The sequence below is a fragment of the Phocoena sinus genome, chromosome 14, assembly GCF_008692025.1.
Source record: "Phocoena sinus isolate mPhoSin1 chromosome 14, mPhoSin1.pri, whole genome shotgun sequence".
Lineage (NCBI taxonomy): Eukaryota > Metazoa > Chordata > Mammalia > Artiodactyla > Phocoenidae > Phocoena > Phocoena sinus.
In genome coordinates this window covers 26,762,635-26,785,258 of record NC_045776.1, presented here as the reverse complement: position 1 = coordinate 26,785,258, position 22,624 = coordinate 26,762,635, and the positions used below count along the sequence as shown (strand labels likewise).

The 22,624-nt window shown below is 35.6% G+C and overlaps 1 protein-coding gene across 5 annotated transcripts in view; it reads right to left on the bottom strand.

The window, feature by feature from the left end:
* PIAS2 (protein inhibitor of activated STAT 2) overlaps positions 1–22,624 on the bottom strand; it is a 92,694-nt gene that overhangs the window by 21,339 nt on the left and 48,731 nt on the right. For all 5 annotated transcript variants that reach the window (XR_004353160.1, XM_032654504.1, XM_032654503.1 and 2 more), the window contains exons 6-10: positions 21,768–21,902; positions 19,439–19,544; positions 17,950–18,023; positions 11,622–11,782; positions 338–471 (exon numbers count right to left, since the gene is read on the bottom strand). Coding sequence is in view for 4 of the 5 variants with exons in the window: in XM_032654504.1 (XP_032510395.1) it covers positions 338–471; positions 11,622–11,782; positions 17,950–18,023; positions 19,439–19,544; positions 21,768–21,902 (610 nt within the window). In the remaining variant the exon portion in view is untranslated. The remainder of the gene's footprint in view (positions 1–337; positions 472–11,621; positions 11,783–17,949; positions 18,024–19,438; positions 19,545–21,767; positions 21,903–22,624) is intronic.

Genomic DNA, 22,624 nt, shown 5'->3' with positions numbered 1-22,624 from the left:
CTTTAAAAATTGTGAGTCACTACATTGTACACCTATAACTTCCATAATATTGTAGAGCAACTATACTTCAATAAAAATAATAAAATGATTTAGGTGATTGTTTTATTTACTTTATATATGAAAAATATACTATGAAAAAAAGGATTATAATGTGGTATAAACTTTAGCACACTTAAGAATAAAAATCATTTGGGAGAAATTACATATGTAATAGATGATCAAAAGATAAAGTGAGCAAACTGAGCTCCAAATGGTAGCTCTAATGGCCAAAGTTAACGCTAACGATAACATCACACAAGTCCCATCGTTTTGCTCTCTGCTGCCATTCTGCACATACTTTCTATTTTTGTACATGGTTGGCTGGATACTTTCATAGCTTCTTTCTTCGGTCTCATTGGGCACCAAGAACCATCTTCTTGGAATTTGATCTCATCCACATCAGAACAGTCATTGAGAATTTCCATAAAAAGCCTATAAACCAAGTAAGAAGTACAGAAATGGAATCAAATGGCTCTGTTCAAAGGTGAAATAAAGTAACACATTTTACCTTGGAGACAAAAGTAATGCTTTTTGTTTGTTTTGGCCCTAGGCTTTAGCTGTTTAACGGGCAACAAAAGAGTTAAGTGACTTACTGAATATCATCTTAAAAATCAGTGATTAAACAGAAATAGACACCTGGAGCCTTCTTGCTGGGATTGGCAGTAAAGAAACCACCCTCAGGGACTTCCCTGGTGGTCCAGTGCTGGTAAGTCCGCCTTCCGGTACAGGGGACATGGGTTCCATCCCTGGCTGGGGAGCTAAGAGCCACATACTGTGGGCAACTAGGCCTGTGCACCACAACTACTGAGATTGCACACCTCAACAAGAGAGCCCACGTGCCACCAACTACAGAGTCCATGTACCCTGGAGCCCACACACCACAACCAGAGACAGAAAACATGTACTTCACAACTAGAGAGAGCCCATGCACTGCAAAAAAAAAAAAAAAAAAAAAAAAAAAAAAGAACCCTCAACATAACACATAAACCAAACATAAAAATTATTGGGTTCACGGCTTCTGGGAAGATAGTGGAAGAGTAAGACACGGAGATCACCTTCCTCCCCGCAGATACACCAGAAATACATCTACACGTGGAGCAACTCCTACAGAACACCTACTGAACGCTGGCAGAAGACCTCAGACCTCCCAAAAGGCAAGAAACGCTCCCCCCCCCCAACCACCACCACGTACCTGGACAGGGAAAAAGAAAAAATAATAAACAGAGACAAAAGGATAGGGACGGGACCTGCACCAGTGGGAGGGAGCTGTGAAGGAGGAAAGGTTTCCACACACTAAGAAGCCCCTTCGCGGGTGGAGACTACGGGTGGCAGAGGAGGAAAGCTTCGGAGCCGCGGAGGAGAGCGCAGCCACAGGGGTGCATGGGGCAAAGCAGAGAGATTCCTGCACAGGTGATCGGTGCCGACGGGCACTCACCAGCCCGACCGGCACTCACCAGCCCGAGAGGCTTGTCTGCTCCCCCGCTGGGGCGGGTGGGGCTGGGGGCTGAGGCTCGGGCTTTGGTCTGAGCTCTGGGAGAGGACTGAGGTTGGCGGCGTGAACACAGCCTGAAGGGGTTAGCGCACTACGGCTAGCCGGGACGGAGTCCGGGAAAAGTCTGGAGCTGCCGAAGAGGCAAGAGACTTTTTCTTCCCTCTTTGTTTCCTGGTGCTCCAGGAGAGGGGATTAAGAGCGCTGCTTAAAGGAGCTCCAGAGACGGGTGCGAGCCGCGGCTATCAGCACGGACCCCAGAAACGGGTATGAGACACTAAGACTGCTACTGCCGCCACCAAGAAGCCTGTGTGCCAGCACAGGTCACTATCCAAGCCCCCCTTCCGGGGAGCCTGTGTGGCCCGCCACTGCCAGGGTCCCGTGATCTAGGGACAAGTCCCCCGGGAGGACGCATAGTGCGCCACAGGCTGGTGCAACATCATGCTGGCCTCTGCCGCCGCAGGCCCGCCACGCACTCCGTGCCCCTCCCTCCGCCCGGCCTGAGTGAGCCAGAGACCCCGAATCGGCTCCTTTAACCCCGTCCTATCTCAGCGAAGAATAGACGCCCTCCAGCGACCTACACGCAGAGGCGGGGCCAAATCCAAAGTTGAACCCCCGGGAGCTGTGACAACAAAGAAAAAGGGAAATCTCTCCCAGCAGCCTCAGAAGGGCGTATTAAAGCTCCACAATCAACTAGATATACCCTGCATCTGTGGAATACATGAATAGACAACAAATCATCCCAAATTGAGGAGGTGGACTTTGAGAGCAAGATTTATGACTTTTTCCCCTTTTCCTCTTTTTGTGAGTATGTATGTGTATGCTTCTGTATGAGATTTTGTCTGTATACTTTTGCTTCCACCATTTGTCCTAAGATTCTATCCGTCCGTTTTTTTCCCTCTTAATAATTATTTTTTTATTTTAATAACTTTATTATATTTTATCTTATTTTATTTTACTTCATCTTCTTTCTTTAATTCCTTCCGTCCCTCCTTCCTTTCTTTCTCTCTCTCTCTCTTTCTTTCTACTTTGTCCCCCTTTTATTCTGAGCCATGTGGATGAAAGGCTCTTGGTGCTGCAGCCAGGAGTCACTGCTGTGCCTCTGAGGTGGGAGAGCCAACTTCAGGACACTGGTCCACAAGAGACCTCCCAGCTCCACATAGTATCAAACGGCGAAAACCTCCCAGAGAGCTCCATCTCAACACCAGCACCCAGCTTCACTCAACGACCAGCAAGCTACAGTGCTGGGCATCCTATGCCAAACGACTAGCAAGACAGGAACACAACCCCATCCATTAGCAGAGGGGCTGCCTAAAACCATAAGTCCACAGACACCCCAAAACACACCACCAGATGTGGACCTGCCCACCAAAAGACAAGATCCAGCCTCATCCACCAGAACACAGGCACTAGTCGCCTCCACCAGGAAGCCTACACAACCCACTGAACCAACCTTAGCCACTGGGGACAGACACCAAAAACAACAGGAACTACGAACCTGCAGCCTGCAAAAAGGAGACCCCAAATACAGTAAGATAAGCAAAATGAGAAGACAGAAAAACACACAGCAGATGAAGGAGCAAGATAAAAACCCACCAGACCTAACAAATGAAGAGGAAACAGGCAGTCTACCTGAAAAAGAATTCAGAATAATGATAGTAAAGATGATCCAAAATCGTGGAAATAGAATAGACAAAATGCAAGAAGCATTTAACAAGGACCTAGAAGAACTAAAGGTGAAACAAACAACAGTGAACAACACAATAAATGAAATGAAAAATACTCTAGATGGGATCAATAGCAGAATAACTGAGGCAGAAGAACACATAAGTGACCTGGAAGATAAAATAGTGGAAATAACTACTGCAGAGCAGAATAAAGAAAAAACAATGAAAAGAACTGAGGACAGTCTCAGAGATCTCTGGGACATTAAACGCACCAACATTCAAATTATAGGGGTTCCAGAAGAAGAGAAAAAGAAAGGGGCTGAGAAAATATTTGAAGAGATTATAGTTGAAAACTTCCCTAATATGGGAAAGAAAAGTGTTAATCAAGTCCAGGAAGCACAGAGAGTCCCATACAGGATAAATCCAAGGAGAAATATGCCAAGACACATATTAATCAAACTGTCAAAAATTAAATACAAAGAAAACATATTAAAAGCAGCAAGGGAAAAACAACAAATAACACACAAGGGAATCCCCATAAGGTTAACAGCTGATCTTTCAGCAGAAACTCTGCAAGCCAGAAGGGACTGGCAGGACATATTTAAAGTGATGAAGGAGGAAAACCTGCAACCAAGATTACTCTACCCAGCAAGGATCTCATTCAGATTTGATGGAGAAATTAAAACCTTTACAGACAAGCAAAAGCTGAGAGAGTTCAGCACCACCAAACCAGCTCTACAACAACTGCTAAAGGAACTTCTCTAGGCAAGAAACACAAGAGAAGGAAAACACGTATGATAATGAACCCAAAACAATTAAGAAAATGGGAATAGGAACATACACATCGATAATTACCTTAAATGTAAATGGACTAAATGCTCCCACCAAAAGACACAGATTGGCTGAATGGATACAAAAACAAGACCCATATATTTGCTGTCTACAAGAGACCCACTTCAGACCTAGAGACACATACAGACTAAAGTAAGGGGATGGAAAAAGATATTTCATGCAAATGGAGATCAAAAGAAAGCTGGAGTAGCAATTCTCATATCAGACAAAATAGACTTTAAAATAAAGACTATTAGAAGAAACAAAGAAAGACACTACATAATGATCAAGGGATCAATCCAAGAAGAAGACATAACAATTGTAAATATTTATGCACCCAACATAGGAGCACCTCAATACATAAAGCAAATACTAACAGCCATAAAAGGGGAAATCAACAGTAACACATTCATAGTAGGGGACTTTAACACCCCACTTTCACCCATGGACAGATCATCCAAAATGAAAATAAATAAGGAAACACAAGCTTTAAATGATACATTAAACAAGATGGACTTAACTTGATATTTACTGGCCACTCCATCCAAAAACAACAGAATACACATTTTTCTCAAGTGCTCATGGAACATTCTCCAGGATAGATCATATCTTGGGTCACAAATCAAGCCTTGGTAAATTTAAGAAAATTGAAATTGTATCAAGTATCTTTTCCGACCACAACGCCATGAGACTAGATATCAATTACAGAAAAAGATCTGTAAAATATACAAACACACAGAGGCTAAACAATACACTACTTAATAATGAAGTGATCACTGAAGAAATCAAAGAGGAAATAAAAAATACCCAGAAACAAATGACAACAGAGACACAATGACCCAAAACCTATGGGATGCAGCAAAAGCAGTTCTAAGGGGGAAGTTTATAGCAATACAAGCCCACCTTAAGAAGCAGGAAACATCTCGAATAAACAATCTAACCTTGCACCTCAAGCAATGAGAGAAAGAAGAACAAAAACACCCCAAGAAAGAAGAACAAAAACACCCCAAAGCTAGCAGAAGGAAAGAAATCATAAAAATCAGATCAGAAATAAATGAAAAAGAAATGAAGGAAACGATAGCAAAGATCAATAAAACTAAAAGCTGGTTCTTTGAGAAGATAAACAAAATAGATAAACCACTAGCCAGACTCATCAAGAAAAAAAGGGAGAAGACTCAAATCAATAGAATTAGAAATGAAAAAGGAGAAGTAACAACTGACACTGCAGAAATACAAAAGATCATGAGAGATTACTACAAGCAACTCTATGCCAATAAAATGGACAATATGGAAGAAATGGACAAATTCTTAGAAATGCACAACCTGCCAAGACTGAATCAGGAAGAAATAGAAAATATGAACAGACCAATCACAAGTACTGAAATTGAAACTGTGATTTAAAATCTTCCAACAAACAAAAGCCCAGGACCAGATGGCTTCACAGGCGAATTTTATCAAATATTTAGAGAAGAGCTAACACCTATCGTTCTCAAACTCTTCCAAAATATAGCAGAGGGAGGAACACTCCCAAATTCCTTCTACGAGACCATCATCACCTTGATACCAAAACCAGACAAGGATGTCACAAAGAAAGAAAACTGCAGGCCAATATCACTGATGAACATAGATGCAAAAATCCTCAACAAAATACTAGCAAACAGAATCCAAAAGCACATTAAAAGGATCATACACCATGATCAAGTGGGGTTTATTCCAGGAATGCAAGGATTCTTCAATATATGCAAATCTATCAATGTGATAAACCATATTAACAAACTGAAGGAGAAAAACCATATGATCATCTCAATAGATGCAGAGAAAGCTTTTGACAAAATTCAACACCCATTTATGATAAAAACCTTGCAGAAAGTAGGCATAGAGGGAACTTTCCTCAACATAATAAAGGCCATATATGACAAGCCCACAGCCAACATCATCCTCAATGGTGAAAAACTGAAAGCATTTCCACTAAGATCAGGAACAAGACAAGGTTGCCCACTCTCACCACTCTTATTCAACATAGTTTTGGAAGTTTTAGCCACAGCAATCAGAGAAGAAAAGGAAATAAAAGGAATCCAAATTGGAAAAGAAGTAAAGCTGTCACTGTTTACAGATGACATGATACTATACATAGAGAATCCTAAAGATGCTACCAGAAAACTACTACAGCTAATCAATGAATTTGGTAAAGTAGCAGGATACAAAATTAATGCACAGAAATCTCTGGCATTCCTATATACTAATGATGAAAAATCTGAAAGTGAAATCAAGAAAACACTCCCATTTACCATTGCAACAAAAAGAATTAAATATCTAGGAATAAACCTACCTAAGGAGACAAAAGACCTGTATGCAGACAATTATAAGACACTGATGAAAGAAATTAAAGATGATACAAATAGATGGAGAGATATACCATGTTCTTGGATTGGAAAAATCAACATTGTGAAAATGACTCTACCACCCAAAGAAATCTACAGATTCAATGCAATCCCTATCAAACTACCACTGGCATTTTTCACAGAACTAGAACAAAAAATTTCACAATTTGTATGGAAACACAAAAGACCCTGAATAGCCAAAGCAATCTTGAGAACAAAAAACGGAGCTGGAGGAATCAGGCTCCCTGACTTCAGACTATACTACAAAGCTACAGTAATCAAGACAGTATGGTGCTGGCACAAAAACAGAAAGATCAATGGAACAGGATAGAAAGCCCAGAGATAAACCCACGCATATATGGATACCTTATCTTTGATAAAGGAGGCTTGCCACAAATAGAGAGAGCCTCGCACAGAAACAAAGACCCAACCCAGCCAAAAATAAATATAAATAAATAAATTTGGGGGGAAAAAAACAACATTTGTAAAAACTTTACCACAAAGAAAATTCTAGGCCCAAATGTCTTCACTAGGAAATGCTACCAAATATTTGAGGATTCATGATACCACTACTTCCCGCTCCCTATATAAGGCCAGCATTACTCTGATACTAAAAACAGACAAAGACAAAACAAGAAAACAACACACCACTATCTCTCATGAACTTTAGCAAAACAAACCCAACAATAAATATAAAAGATAACAAATCATGACCAAGTGGGGTTCATCTCCAGAATGAAAGGTTGTTTAATATTTGAAAGTCAATCAATGCAAATCATCATGTCAACAGACTAGTCAGTTCAAGACAGCAGGACAAAGATATAAAAGGCATCCAGATTAAAAAGGACGAAGTAAGACTGTCTTTATTCCTAAAATATTACTGCCTATACAGAATATCCTATGTTCTACAACAATGCCATTCGAACTACAAAACGCATTTAGTAAGGTTTCAAGATAGAACATACAAAAATCAACTATATTTCTATATAATACAACTAAAAATATAAAAAACAATACCACATGAGAAATATGAAACAATGGGATAAATCTGACATAAAGCATACAAGGCCTATATACTGAAAACTACCAAACATACTGAAACCTAATTAACTAAATAGATATATATCATGTTCATGGATCAGAAGACTAAATATTGTGAACTCACCCTCAACTTATCTATAGATTCAACATTATACAAATCAAAAACCCAGATTTGTTTTCTAATTGACAAGCTGATTCTAAAATATGCAATGAAATGCAAAATATGTATAATTGTCAAAATAATTTTGAAAAAGAATGAAGTTAGAAGTCCCACGTTACCCTGATTTCCAGACAGTGCAGTACTGACATAAATATAGACAAATCAATGGAACAGAATAAAGTTCAGAGATAAATCCACATATATATGGCCGACTGATTTTTGAAAAGAAGGTGCAAAGGCAATTCAATGAGGAAAATACAATCTTTTCACCAATGTGGCAGAACAACTGCATGACCGCATGCCAAAAACAAAAATGAAGCTAAAACCCTGCTTCTTATCTCACACCATATACAAAAATTAACTTGAAGTAGATAACAGATCTAAGTATAAAATTAAACTATAGAACTTCTAAAGCAAGCAAGGAGAAAATTTTTCTGACCTTAGGTTAGGAAAAAATGTCTTAATGTGATATCAAAAGCACAGTACATAAAAGAAAGCCTTGATAAACTGGCCTTAATCCAAGAACTTTTTCTCTTTGAAAGACACTATTAAGAGACTGAAAAGAGGAAATGGCAGAAAACATTAGCAAACTACAGATCTGATAACGGACTTACACCCACAATATATAAAGAGCTATCAAAACTCAGTAATATGAAAAACAAACAACCCAACTGAAAAATGGGCAAAAGTTTAAGCAGTCACTTCACCAAAGACGACACACAGATGGCAAATAAACACACAAGAAGATGCTCAATACGGTCATAACGGAAATGCAAATTAAATCCACAATGGGGTACCACCATATACCACTAGAATGTCTAAAATTTAAAAAACTAACCATACCAAATGTTGATGAGAATGTGGAGCAACTGGAACTCTCATATACTGCTAGTGGGAATATAAAAGAGTACAACCACTTTGGAAAACAGTTTGGTAATTTATTAAAAAATTAAGCATACACCTAGTATGTGACCAGGGATTCCACTCGTAAGTACTTACCCCAGATAAATTAAAACATCAGTCCACACAAAGACCTGGACATGAATGTTCTTAGCAGCTTTATGTGCAAGAACCCCAAACCAGAAGGAACGCATAAACAAGTGAATTGATAAAACTGTGGGATATCTGTACAATGGAATGCTATTCAGGAATAAAAATGAACAAACTATTGGTACATGCAGCAACGTGGACAAATCTCAAAGCAAGCATACTGAATAAAAATAAGCTAGACAAAGGAAGCAGACACTTTATGATTCTACTCATACAAAATTCTAGAAAATCCAAAACAATCTGTAGCAGCAGAAAGCATACCAGTGTTTGACTGAGGATACAGTGAAAGAAAGAGATTAGGAAGATACATGAGAAAACTTTAGGTAGGACAGATATATTCATTATCTTATTGTAATGATATTACAGGTGTATACTGGGTCAAAATGCACCAAACTGTACACTTTAAATATGGGCAGCTCTTGTATCTCGATAAAACTGATAAAAACAAATAAGGAAAAACGCTACCTTCATTAGAATATGTAATACTTTAAATATGTATTTTCCCTAATTATATGAAAAACATAATTCCAATCAAAATTCAAACAGGATTTCTTTGTGTAATTTAAGGATGCTTTTATTCAAGTGAATATGGCAAACTGTAATAAGTCAAGAAAATTCTGAAACATATGGCCTAAGAGATATTAATGAATAACAGAAATCCAATAATTAAAATAGTTTTGTACTGGCCAATACTTTGATCAATGGCACAAATACCAGTTCAGAAATGACACTTGAATACAAAATTGTTTTAAATGATGGAGGCAGTGTCTTAAGCCCATGAGAGAGATTACTCATTAAGTGTTGGTGAGATTACTGACCAACCTTCAGGTGGAAGGGTGGAGTAATGGGATCACCTATTCGCTACCCTAAAGTTTCTCCCCTATCCCCAATTTTTTCACATAGTTCCATTCTTTACCTTCATAGCGCTTAACACAATATGCAGTTCTTTACTGTTTCCCACTCTGGAAGTGCTCTGGTTACCATTTTAGATCTAGTATCTGACACACAGCCAGTATTTAGTAAGTATTATATTGAATGATTTCGTGAAGGAATGCATGATGGAATAAAGAACTGCATGAATGGAAGGGGGAAAAAAAAATGAAATCTTAAAAGTACCTGACAAAAAAACAAGTGAACGCTCATATAAAATCTCTGGGACTTTCTAAAACACGTTAAAGACAGAAAACCAGAATGAAGAGACAGACCTGATGGAATAAAAATTTTAAGTTTCTGAATGAGAAAAATGTCACAATACAATCAGAAGGCAAACGGGGAAAATATATTTAGCAAATGTAAACAGAGAAGTTAATATCCTCAGTATATAATGAGCGTTTATAAGTCAGTAAGAAAAAGATGAACCACACAGGAAAAAAAACATTAAGAGACAATTCATAAAAAGTATTATAACAACCAATATAAGGATGAAGATAATAATTGATAATTATTGATAACTGATAATTCTTACAATAAATAAAAATCAAAACAATAAGGTATCTTTTCAACTAGAAAACTAGTAAAGGCATTTTAAAAATAAGATTTAATATAATAAGTTTGGTAAGATGACTGAGAAGTGGGCTTCCAATACACTACTGGCAGGAGAGTGAAATGACAACTAGGAGCGTAAAATCGTTCACTCCTCCTGGGAGGCATCTTGGTAATAAATAGTAAAAGTCTTAAAATTATATTTATTCAGCATTTCAATTTCTAAGAGCTTAAGGAAAAAAACTCTGTCTAAATGAGCAAACAAAAGCTTCAAAAATGTTCGTATCACAAGGTAAAACAGAAAGAGTGGCAACCATGTAGGCTATAATATTGGGTTGGCCAAAAAGTTCGTTTGGGTTTTTCCATAAGATCTTATGGAACTTTCTGGCCAACCCAAGAGGAAAGAAAACAAACAAGCGAACAAACAGAAAAAACCCGCTTAAATGATTAGTAATGTACCCACAATGGAACATCAAGTATCTAGGAAACATACCCTAAAATATTAATGGGCAAAGGGACATGATATATGCAACTTAATTCTCAAATGGTTCAAAAGGTTTCTGAAAATAGTAATCTCTTTCTCTCTATATACACACATGCACACACCAAAAATACCTACACATTAAGAGGGAATGTGACAAAACAAATATGGCAGAATGTTAACAACTAACACATTGTACTACTGTGCAACTTCTTGCTAAGTTTGAAATTATTTCAAAGTAAGTTAAAAAGTAAAAGTTTACAGAGAAAAAAGTCCCATCACTCTTCATTGTCTCATTCCTCTCTACAGTAATACTCTTTTCAAACTGAAAAAAATGCTGAAGTATCTTTAAAGATCTAGGATATTTTTCACTCTATAGAGTGAAAATCATGATGTATATACACATCATTATGCAAAGAGTGATTTCAATCTTTTTAATACATCAATAACAAAATCATCACCATAGGGTGGGATGTTGATGATTTTATTTTAATCTTTTCATTAACTGTATTTCCTAAATGTTTATAGGGGTGCATGGATGATATATGCAATTTTTTTTAAACAGTGTTACAGGAAAAAAAGGGTACCTCATTTACTAATAATTAGTTTATATCATTTTCCTTAATTCTGACATACGCAATATGACATGAGAGATAATGCTTAAGAGTTTGGGCTCCAGAGTCAGAAAAACCTGGAAGTGAATTCTAGTTTTAAACTTAACAGCTGCATAACACAACTCTATCCACCCTGCCACTTGCTCTGCGGTTTTACACAGACCTGGTTGCTCTTCAAGAAGTTCTAGGTAAGCAAAATGACATCACTAAGTGGATTTTACCCTTTCCTATGGATAATGAAATATGATCATGAAAAGCAAAAATAAAAGGAAACTACTCACCCTCTTGTCCCCAACACAAAGAATATTATAAAGATAAAAGGGCCACTAACTACAGTTTAGAAATAAGATTAAGTATAATTAAGTATTATGTTGGGATACACTTACCCATCTAAAATTAGACTTTCATAGGCAGCTTTTTTGTCACACACAGGACAAATCCAGGTGGGCTTCTTCTCATTCATTTGCAGATAAAGGGCAGCATCAAAGCACTGTAGATGTGTACAAGTCACTGCACGGCATGGGATTGTCAGCCTCATTTTTCCTAACTATGGGACAGGGAAGACAACGTGGGAAATCATTTCAGAAAAGAGAACAAAGCCTCAAAAGTCATAAAAATGTGAAGAAGTCATACGAGACTAACAAAATGAAAAAGAAACTAAAACCAGTATTTATTTCCATCGATTGCTATATATTTTATTTGTATTCACTGAAGGACGTATAATTTTTAAAAGACCATCTCACTTTCTGAAAGTAGGTAAAACTTGTAAATTCACAGGTAGGAAAAGATATATATACAATGAAAACATGTCTCTTTCTCATCTCTTCCCCTATTTAGAAAGAACCACTGTTATCCATCTCTTGCATGTCCTTTCACAGATGTTCTATGCATAATCAAATGTGTATTTTAAAAAACATTTTCCCAGATATGGTGGCGTGCAATTCACACAATTCTGTACTTACATTTAAACTGTCTCCAATCTCATCACGACAAATAATACTGCAATAAATAGCTATGGGATAAATTCCTAAAAGTAAACTTTTTGAGTCAAAGAAAAAGTGTATGATTTTTGTCACAATGACAAACTATCTTCCACAGAGGTTACCTACTGATTTACACATATGCATGTATTAACGTGCTTGGTTCCCCTCGACCTTGTCAATATAGCGCTATTGAATCCTTTGACCTCTGCCAATCTGATAGGTGAAAAGTACCCCATTGTAGTTTTGGAATACACTTCTCTTATTATAAGTGAAGTTGAACTGCTGCTGCTGCTTTTTTTTCTTTTTTTTTTTTTTAACTTCTAAGGGTCATTTGTGTTTCCAAGAACTGTCTATTAATAACCTTTTCTTATTTTCCACTTGGTTATTTATCTTTGGTTACCTATATTAATCAGCCTCATGTATGTGATATGAATTGCAAATACATTTTTATATACTTTTTTTCACTTTTGTATAAGCGCATATGTTGATGTTTCAATATACTCTTATAACCTAGTACTCTGTTCAATTCTTATTCCAATTGGTAGAGGAATACCAACATCAAGACATATATAGCATCCAGATTAGATCAGATCAAGTTTTTCTGTAGAGCCTTTTGAATCTCCCTGTATACTCCCTTTATAGAAAAGATCTCAGTTTATAACCAGCTCTCTTATTCTGATAGAAAATCTGTTTCTCCCACTACACTCTAAGCCCCACAAGGTCTATGTCACTGTTCACCAGTGTAATCCAAGTGTCACAACACAGTACCAAGCACGCAGCCTACGCTCAGTATTTGTCAGCCAGATGGTAGAATGAATGGAGAAAGTGGGTAAGGGGCAAAGAGAAAGAAAAGGAAGAAGGAAAGACTTCTTTATTTGCACTATAAAGTCTAGAAGTCACAGCTAAACTGTAACACTGTTAACTCTGCCTGAGGGGGTAGGATTTTTAGAATGTTCCTTTTTTTTTTTTCTTTTGGTTTATCTGTAATTTCTTTCTGCTAAAATGAACATTTGGTTATTTTATAATTTAAAAAGAAAATAATTATCCAACTCATCATTATAGCAGTAACTAATGCTTATATAGTTGTACCTACATGTAAGGTATCATGTTGAATACTTTACATTAATCTTCGTGACACTTTACATTTTAACCTAACAACTACACTATACAGTTGATATATATTATCATCCCCATTTCATAATGAGGAAATAGGCAAGAAGAAGCTAACTAAATTGACTAACATTACAAAGTTAGAAAGTGGGAGGGTCAATATTTGAATACAGATGCTCTAACTCCAGAGTCCATACTACCTCTAAGTGTCTAGGATTCTAAAAGAGATTTTGGAAGTTACAGTGATTCATGCAAGTATGCAGCACAATTTAACTATTTAAGATGGAAAAAAAATGAGAAAAGAATGTGAGGCAATTTCTCTTCTATGATATTCCCCTCTATATTTTCCCTTCCTTTAATAACAAATTATCCCTTAAGTAATGTAGAACCTTACAGCATGCTAAAGACTTCTATGTAAATTTCATACAATTCTCATAACAACCCCATGACTCCAAAAGGACTAGTATCTATGTATCTACTTCTGAAATGAAGATGCTGAGGCTACAAGAGGCTAAAAACAATACAATCACTAAGATGCAGTTGCTAGAGCTATAACACAAATCCAAATGTTTTTCAATTTCATAAAGACATTCCTAATTTTACATTATACATGGTGGTAGTTTTTGGTTTTACTTATCTACCATTTCCTACTTTGCTAAGAGTTTTTGTTCTATAGGAATGGATGTTGACTAAATATCTATTTAGCACCTAATGAGATGATCAGAGGATTTTTTTTTCTTTTTCAATTATTATTATAGATAATTTCAACAGATTTTCTGATATAAAACTATACTTACATTCCTAAGAGGCATCCCTTTGTTATCACATATTATCCTTGAAAAAGAGTACTAGATTCTACTGACTAGTGTTTTATTTAGGAATTTTCCATCATTGTTTTTTTACATAATCCATGTTTGTAAACAACCCAAATAATCACTAAAAACAGGTGAAAAAAATAAGCTGTACCATACCAATTCAACAAAATACCTAGAGTGGTTAAAATTAGATCTAGACATATTAATATATTTAAGATATGCCATTAATTTAAAAACAGTAAACCACTGAACAGTATATATAGCACAATACAGTTTTTTCCAATAAACATACACATGATTATAAACAGAGTTAAATCTAGAAAGAAAGATATCATATTATTTAAAATGTTACTTCTGAATAGGTTTTAGTAATTTTAAATTCTCTCTTTTGCTTATTTGAACAACTGTATAATAAAGTAGGCATTATTTGTCAATTTTTTGGATTTGTTTCTTTAAAATAATGTTCTATCTAACTCAACCTACTACGGTTTTTTTAGGCAACCAGATCTCAAACTTTTGGCTTCAGAATCCCTTTACACTCTTCAAAATTGAGAACCTCCAAGAGCTTATATGTATGTAAGTTGTATTTACCAATATTTATTGTATTAGAAATTAAGAGACATTTTTAAAACACAAGAATACACAAGTACACATTCCATCAGCCATCAGAGCAATGACATCAGCCCCTGTCAGGTAACCCCTATCAAATATCACTGTCTGCTCATGACAGAATGAGAGCAAGAAAGGGACAAACTGTGTCCTAGTATTATTATAAATAGTTTTGACTTTCTGGACCTCTTCAAAGAGTCTCAGGGATCCCCAGGTACCCTTGGGCCACAATTTGCAATCTGCTGCTTTTTTCTTTTTCTTCCTCTTCTATGCCATTCTCATCTCTCCTGTAACTGCTTTAGAATTTCCATAGCATAAAGAAACAAAAACATTCAGGACTACAAAAGTTGCTGATCCTAAATTTAATGCTACTCTAGTATCTTACAAGAGCTAATGAACATTTCCCAAGTTAAAAAAGCATTTATTACTAACTGGCAAAATCTGACCGATTTCCTAATACTGATTATGTAATGTTAATTAAAAAAGATTTGAATGTGCTGAATTCTATTTAGTCAGATGATGGCACTGTTTTGAAATGTATTGATTTTATGAATAAAATGGTATCTAACACCGTAATGCAGCTTTTTTATTAATCAAATATTAAGCAGGTAGTATCCAAATTGATTTTTACTTCATTATAGACTAATTAGTATCTGTCTAAAGAAAGAGTAGGTATAAGCAAAAATGGCTCAAATCAGTGGTTCCAAACTATTTGTAGAAGCGGTACCTTTTTTTAAAAAAACTTGAGTCAGAATCAAACAAGACATAAAATCAAACCTATTTTTCTTTTCTATCCTGGGGCACCCACCTAGCCTACCTCTGCAGGACAGTCCAAAAATCACTAGCTAATATCACTAAGATGGAACTCCTATGTAAAATTCAGATACTGTGTTCAAAAATTTAATTATACACACTCAATCAGATCCCTCTTTAACAGCTGTTGTAAAATTACCTTCCTTAGGTCCTAAGGACAGAGGTTTTGAACTGTGCTCTCACTATCCAGATTCATGTCTACTTAAAATCACTTTACAAACCATACTGTGAAATAGAACATTTCTTCCACAACCTTAAGCTATCATTTTCTCTCATTTTTGCCTAATTAACCCATGGTTCACCACTTATCCTTCCAAACGCCTATGATCCTATTTTTCTTCACCGTTTCCCATCACCACCCCAGATCCTGTGTTATTTCCACAGTCAGCTGGATACACTCCCTCCATTCTGCTATCTTCAACTGATACTAGTATTATCTCTGCCTCTAAAACTACTTTCATCATCTAACTTCTGTCATCTATCTGTTAAATTTGATCAAAACACCTGTTTGGTTTTCTGATAACATAGATCACATCCTATAGTTAGCAACCCAATGTTAGGTTAACACTAGTACAGTCTGAAGAGTACCATTCACTCTTTTCTTAGAAAGTGCTCTGAAAAAATCAGGTAGGATGAATACTGAGGAAAGCTCAAAAGATAGTCTCAGAAACAGATCTGTTTTCACTTGTAAGCAGAGAAGGAAAACATTTAATGAACTTAAAACAGAATCTTGTTACTTCATTTCTTCAAATCATTGAAATGTTAATTTTCTTAAAACTATCAGTTTTATTAAAATTGACACATGTGAAAGGAACTATTCCCTATTCTTATATAGAAGAAATCCTAACGATGCCAATATACCACTTTCACTATTTTGAATGTCCAAGAATCCAATAGTTTGGTTATTGTTTTGTTTTGGTTGTTGTCATGTAGAACAGCACAGTGTTTGAAGGAAAAAATGGAAAAAAAATTTAAAGACCAGTTCCAAGACAGTAAGACTTACAGAAAATGGAACTGTGCAAACTGTACAACTCCTTAGGTAAATTGTGTAGAAGCGCTTTCTTCCTGATAGAATAGTCTGACATACTAAAACAAAAAGGTGACGTGAGTACCCTTCCCAAATAGTGGTTGTGATTAGAATATAGCCGGCAATGAACATATGCTGAATATACTAGAGTTAAACCATAAGAAACTTCCAATATCCAAACTGTTTTTGACGAACAAAATGGCAATTTCATATGTTCCAATTTAATATCAATCTTAACATGAGAAGGAGGAAAAGGTACTGTGAAGAAATGAACTCAAATGAACTCATGCCCAGCTTGTGAGTAGAGGAGGTCCCAAGCCCCTCTAGGGCCCCTGCCACCACCACAGGGCATTAATGTCCTCCTGCAGACCTTCTCTGTGTTTCATAAACACACGTTTCCGATTTCGAAGCAATCCCAATTTCATGTTAAGTCTATCCCTTTCCAATAAAGGTAAGTTAAAGTTACTGATAATAGATAATAAAGCTTTAGAAAGAAAGATATCTGCTTTCCCAAATACAGAGGTAGACTTATAATCAGGATATTTATATTTTTGGCCCAATGTGGCAATATGGTACACTGTCTTATAAGAGAACTGGAATAATGTCAGAAGACCAAAATTTAAATCCTTGTTCTACTACAAACTAACTGTGTGATTTGGGTTAGCCAACCCCTTTCAGTCTCAGGTTCCTCATCTGAAAATGGGAACAATTCCATACAGGCTTGCTAATAAGACAATATAAGGAGCACATAATAGGAACTTAACAAATTAGTCCCTTCTCTGACACAATTCTCTTTCCATTTAAAAAACTGTATGTTTCTCACAATGGTAGCTGGTCACCAAATGCCTCCCCCCGGCAACTATATTATAAATTCCTAATTCCATACTTTTCTCATAAAGTTCCTCTCATCTGCAAAGGGTCCCCTCCAAGAGTAGTGATTTTAAAGAAGCCTTCATCCACTTCCTGACCTCGTCTATCAATTAGCATTTATTAGGTCCTAATAACTTTACTGCTATTTTTCAGTACCGTTTATATTGATAAAAGGAGCCAACTCTCTAGATATGTTCAGTATTAGCTGTGGATTATCGATAATTAACTGTGACAGATTACTCTGAACCTAAAACCCTCTTTCCTCTTTGATGCAATATCCCTTTACATCTCTTCTTGCTTAGTCATTGCCTGAAGAACGTTTGCATTCTTTGGAACTGTAATGCTTAACCATGAAGATCCCCGAATGGGAAAACGAAAAAAGTTCAAAATTCTATAATATACCATTCATTCACATACTTACTTTTATAGGAAAATTAGTAATTTATAAAAAGTAAGACGCCCCAGAATGTTTTGTTGCTTTACTTACAGGGCACATCAAGGACACCCGAAGGCTAGTGGTAGCAATTTCACTATCAGGATCCGCAGTAAGTTTTTCTTTAACTTTAGGAGGGAAAATCAATAATAAAAACACAGTTTAAAAAATTAATTGTGACATATGAACAGAATTATAGAAATATATATATCATCTTATATAAAGTTTCCCAAACACAGATCAAGAAACTACAAAAACAAAACAAAACAAACAAAATGTTAAGTATTAATGTACTGAAAACACAACCATACTTCCAGTATTAGGTTAAAGAATTACAAACTTACAAACTCTAGATGACATGTTTAATTGAATTTTTAAAATTTCTTTTTAAAAGTAAAATTGCAGGTGAGGAAGAGTTTCAAAGCAGAAAGCTGTTTAGGACTTAAGAACAATACAACAATTAGGAAAGGAACTTGGAAGGCAGTTATCCTCTGAGCTTCAATGCTTTTCTAAAACACATTCATGACTGTTTTAATTTGGGAGTACTGGTAATTTCCAACAATTGTTAAATTTGTAAACAGAAAAGGTAAAATATCTTATACTTCCTTTAACTATTGAAAACTACTATGGATGTGGGAATGTCTGTGATCTTAATCATCATGTAATGTATACAAGTTATTGTCTATCTATACAAGCTAATGAAGACATACACCACCTTCAGATGCCTAATTCTCAACACCACAATAGGGAGAACAGGACTGTAAGTAGAGACAGTGGAACCTGAGTGAGGTAAAAAAAAACTATAGAAGAGCTTCCATGGCTTTCAGCTCTAGGCAGGAAGATCAATACTGTACTGTTTGAAATGAGAAATGGCTTGAGTATAAGAAACAAAATACCATTTCAACAGCCCTACTTGGTTCCCTTTTCAACCTATAGATCCTCTTCTCCTTTCTGGTTCATTCAGTGATATGAACTGGGAGAAAAATATTCTCTTTCCCCCCCAAAAAATGTCCTGTTCAATTAACTTCAATTACTGAACTGAATTATTTACAGTTTGGGTTAAGACTTTTTTTTTCTCTACCTATTATACAGTATGAAAGCAAAGTACAAAATAAAACATCTCAGAAGGCAAATACTATTGTTGATGGATATCAACATTTCTTTTGCAAAAAGACCTTTTTTAGTTAGAAGTTTTTAAATGTACATCACACTACACACCGCAGGTTTTGAAGACTTGCATTCCTATTCTCAAGTCAACGTAGGCATCAAAACTGCCATCAACCTGACATTTACCTAAATAACTTCTTATGAAAAGGTGAAAAATCAGATTAGCTGAGATTTAAAATTAATCCTCTTGGGAGTGGTTTCTAAGAGAAGGGCTTTTCAATTCATAGGGCTCCATTCTTAGAGTATTTTTAATTCATAATTCATTTTAGGTTTCTAATAATTGTTCCCAAATTGTTCCTGTATGGAGATATATGTGAAGCTTTTTAAATTTCCATTTAAAGCATCTCATATGCTCAGTCTTACAAACATTACTTACTTAGTGCTCTGGAATGATCAGGGTTTCTAATACCTTTCATTTTTAATCTCTGTAATAACATGGCTGATGTGAGCTGTCGTACAAGATATACAGACATGGAGTAATTCTACAAAGAAAGATAATCTGTATTAAAGATGAGAGATAATAGTCTATTTACATAAAACACTTGTCTAAGAAGCTCTGGTTTCTAAAAATAACATTCAAAATAACTTCCACAGGACAGTCAATGACTGGGAAGGGAACAAAATCAACTCAGCTACTTTAGGGAAGATGAACGCTTCATCATCTCAGTGATTGAGATATTTCTCAATCACTTATAACTTTAAAACATCTATGTGAAAGATAAAATGGCTCAGATCAGTGGTTTTCAAACTATGTTTCTAACTTAGCAAAACTGGTGCTTTAGGGGCCACCATGGTATAAATGAAAATGCACTCTCCCATGCCCACTTCTAACTAGAATTTTCTGTTTTTATGTAATGGGGCTCTCATAATATATTCATTGAAAAATGAGATCCACTGCAGAAACGAATTTCAAACACCTGTGGTCTAAATTAACACTTCACATCCAGAGTTCCACCGTTCTAATTCTGGCAGACACTTGCTACATGGCCTTAGGCAAATCACTCATATGGACCCAAAATCAGCTTTCTTTTGAGAAAAAATTTGACAATTAATTCCTGTTCCCAAACGGGCATTTTACTAGGGAAGGGGAAGCTACTACAGTATATAAGACACATGAAGAAACTATAAAAATCAAAAAGACAAGGCCAGAAAATAATAGCATCCAATCCCATATTCTCTTAGATCTGGCACAAAGGAACTTTCATTAGCTATTTATAAAGCTATGAAGAGATGATATACAATTTTACCTAAATGCTAAAAACCTACTTTACCATTTCATCACATTCATTCAATCAATCCTACAATAAACAAAATACTTTTAATAGTTGCCAAACCAAATACCTTAAATATCATTTTTAATGTCCTGTAACAGTCCTTTCAAATATCTGAATACCCACTATAGTGTGCAAATTTAAGTCAATTAATCATTATAATTACAAGGAAAGAATATTATTCCCATTATGTGGCAAAAAACCCCCCACACCTGTCAGGCCTTCAATGTCTGCAATCTTTTACTCAAAAAATCTGTAAGTTCATAATCATTTCAAAAAGATATACTACTCTTCTGTTCAAATTCCTCTCACTAAGCTTTAAAGCATTAATACTTGCTCAGTTAACAATGTCCCTTATATTTGCATATAACACCCATTCTCCAGATTTTATTTATTCTTTATAATAAGCAGGCCTCAGAGAATTAATCAATTTGGCCAAAATCAAACAATTTGCCAACTTGGGACTAAGCCAAGATTTCCCAAATCCTTATCCAGTGCTTTACCACTGTACATTCAGTTCACACAAATAAAAAATATTAGGGATCAGTGTCTTACAATAAAAAAGTTAGAGTGAAAATTCAGAAATGAGAGCTCAAGAGAACAATCATTAAAGAGATCCTAATGTCTGTATAGTCAATACAAAAATATTCTTTATATCCAGCTCTGCAATTACCTTCGTGGTAAAACCAAATGATTCTGGCTACAAACATGACTCAACTTCTCCATCCACAAATAGGAATACTATCCTTTATTTCTATGAAACAGCAACATTAAAGCTGATGTTCAGAAGTTAACTGAAATCTCTTGCTATTCTATTATTTCAGTTACATAAACAAGCAGTTCTAAAATGGAAATCCCTTGTTGTATTAATCAGTATCTCATAATTGACAAAATGCATTTTGAGACTAAGCATCAGCAGAAACCCAGGTTCATCAACTAAAATTACAGAGGAAATAATATAAATCTAAGTAAATATTTTCATATGGATGCCCACATGTTATTTGAAGTATCAGCTATTCATATAAAGGCTGGAACAGATTATTTCTAATCACAACATGAGTACATTTAACCAAATGTTAATCTTCTCCAAAGCCTGAGAAAGCTTTCTTTGTTCCTCTTCAAAAATTACCCCAAATTCCCAGTTTCTTAAAATACTACTTAAACACACATAAACACAATTGTGATTAACCATTAACTTAAGAAATACTGTAATGATACTTATTTCCTTTCTAAGAAAATAAAGAGATGATACTCAGGAAACCTTAAAGTTTTAACCTTGAAAATCTACATCTCTACCCTGAACTGAAAATTACTGCTTTTTGGGGTTACAAACAGAAAACTGAATGAGCTGGAGCTAGTAGCCTAAGAAAAAAACAAAGTAAATCAACACCTAGTGGGAACACTTTCACGCTACCCAGAGAAAAGAATCTTTACCTTTCCAATTTCTGACGCCCAAGAAATGGAAATCTGGTTTGGCACAGCTGAGGATAATCTAACTAAAGATGTAATATTCAAAGGGCGTCCAGGGCGCTTCTGCTCAATCCCATTTTTAGGTGGTGGTGCATAGCCCTATAACCAAGAAAGAAAAATAATTTTAAATTCTCCGTAGAGGAGCAAACATTTTCTCCAAGACGAGTACAGTATCTTGCCTAATTTCAGTCACACTTAATTACTTTTATTTTATCCTGGAAATCACATAGTCCTCACCCTAAAGTCACCAATCCAAAAGAGGAAAATGACCTTTTAAAAATGTTTCACAAAATATTTCACAAATCCAGAAAAATACAACAAAAAAATCCATGTTCCATTAAAATTAAAGATGCTGAGATCTTGCCATATTGACTATGAATTTTTTTCCTTTTTTTAAACAATATAGTTGCACCTCTTTACACTGATTCATCTTAGGAGCTCCAATTCATTCAAATACTAGGGGCGAGAGAGGGAAAACGAACTCTGGAAATTAAAAAAAAAAGCAAATCAGTGAATTTCAAACGAATTATTAAAATCTTCTGAGTGATAAAAAAGCTCTCCACTGTCTTCTCTCCGAGTAGAACAGAGATTGCCATCTTTAAAACCAGGTCACGTTAACAAAAAAGAATAACCAATATTTCAATTGGCATTGAATTAGCTTGACGGCTATAATAAAATCGCTACTTATATATTTTTCTATTTTTTCTAGTCATTAAGTATTTGTTTTAAATAGTAAACAGTCTCACTTTTGATTTCACAGTACATCCAATTCTCAATTACCACAGGACTTTTCAGTTTCTGATTTTCAAAACCAATACATT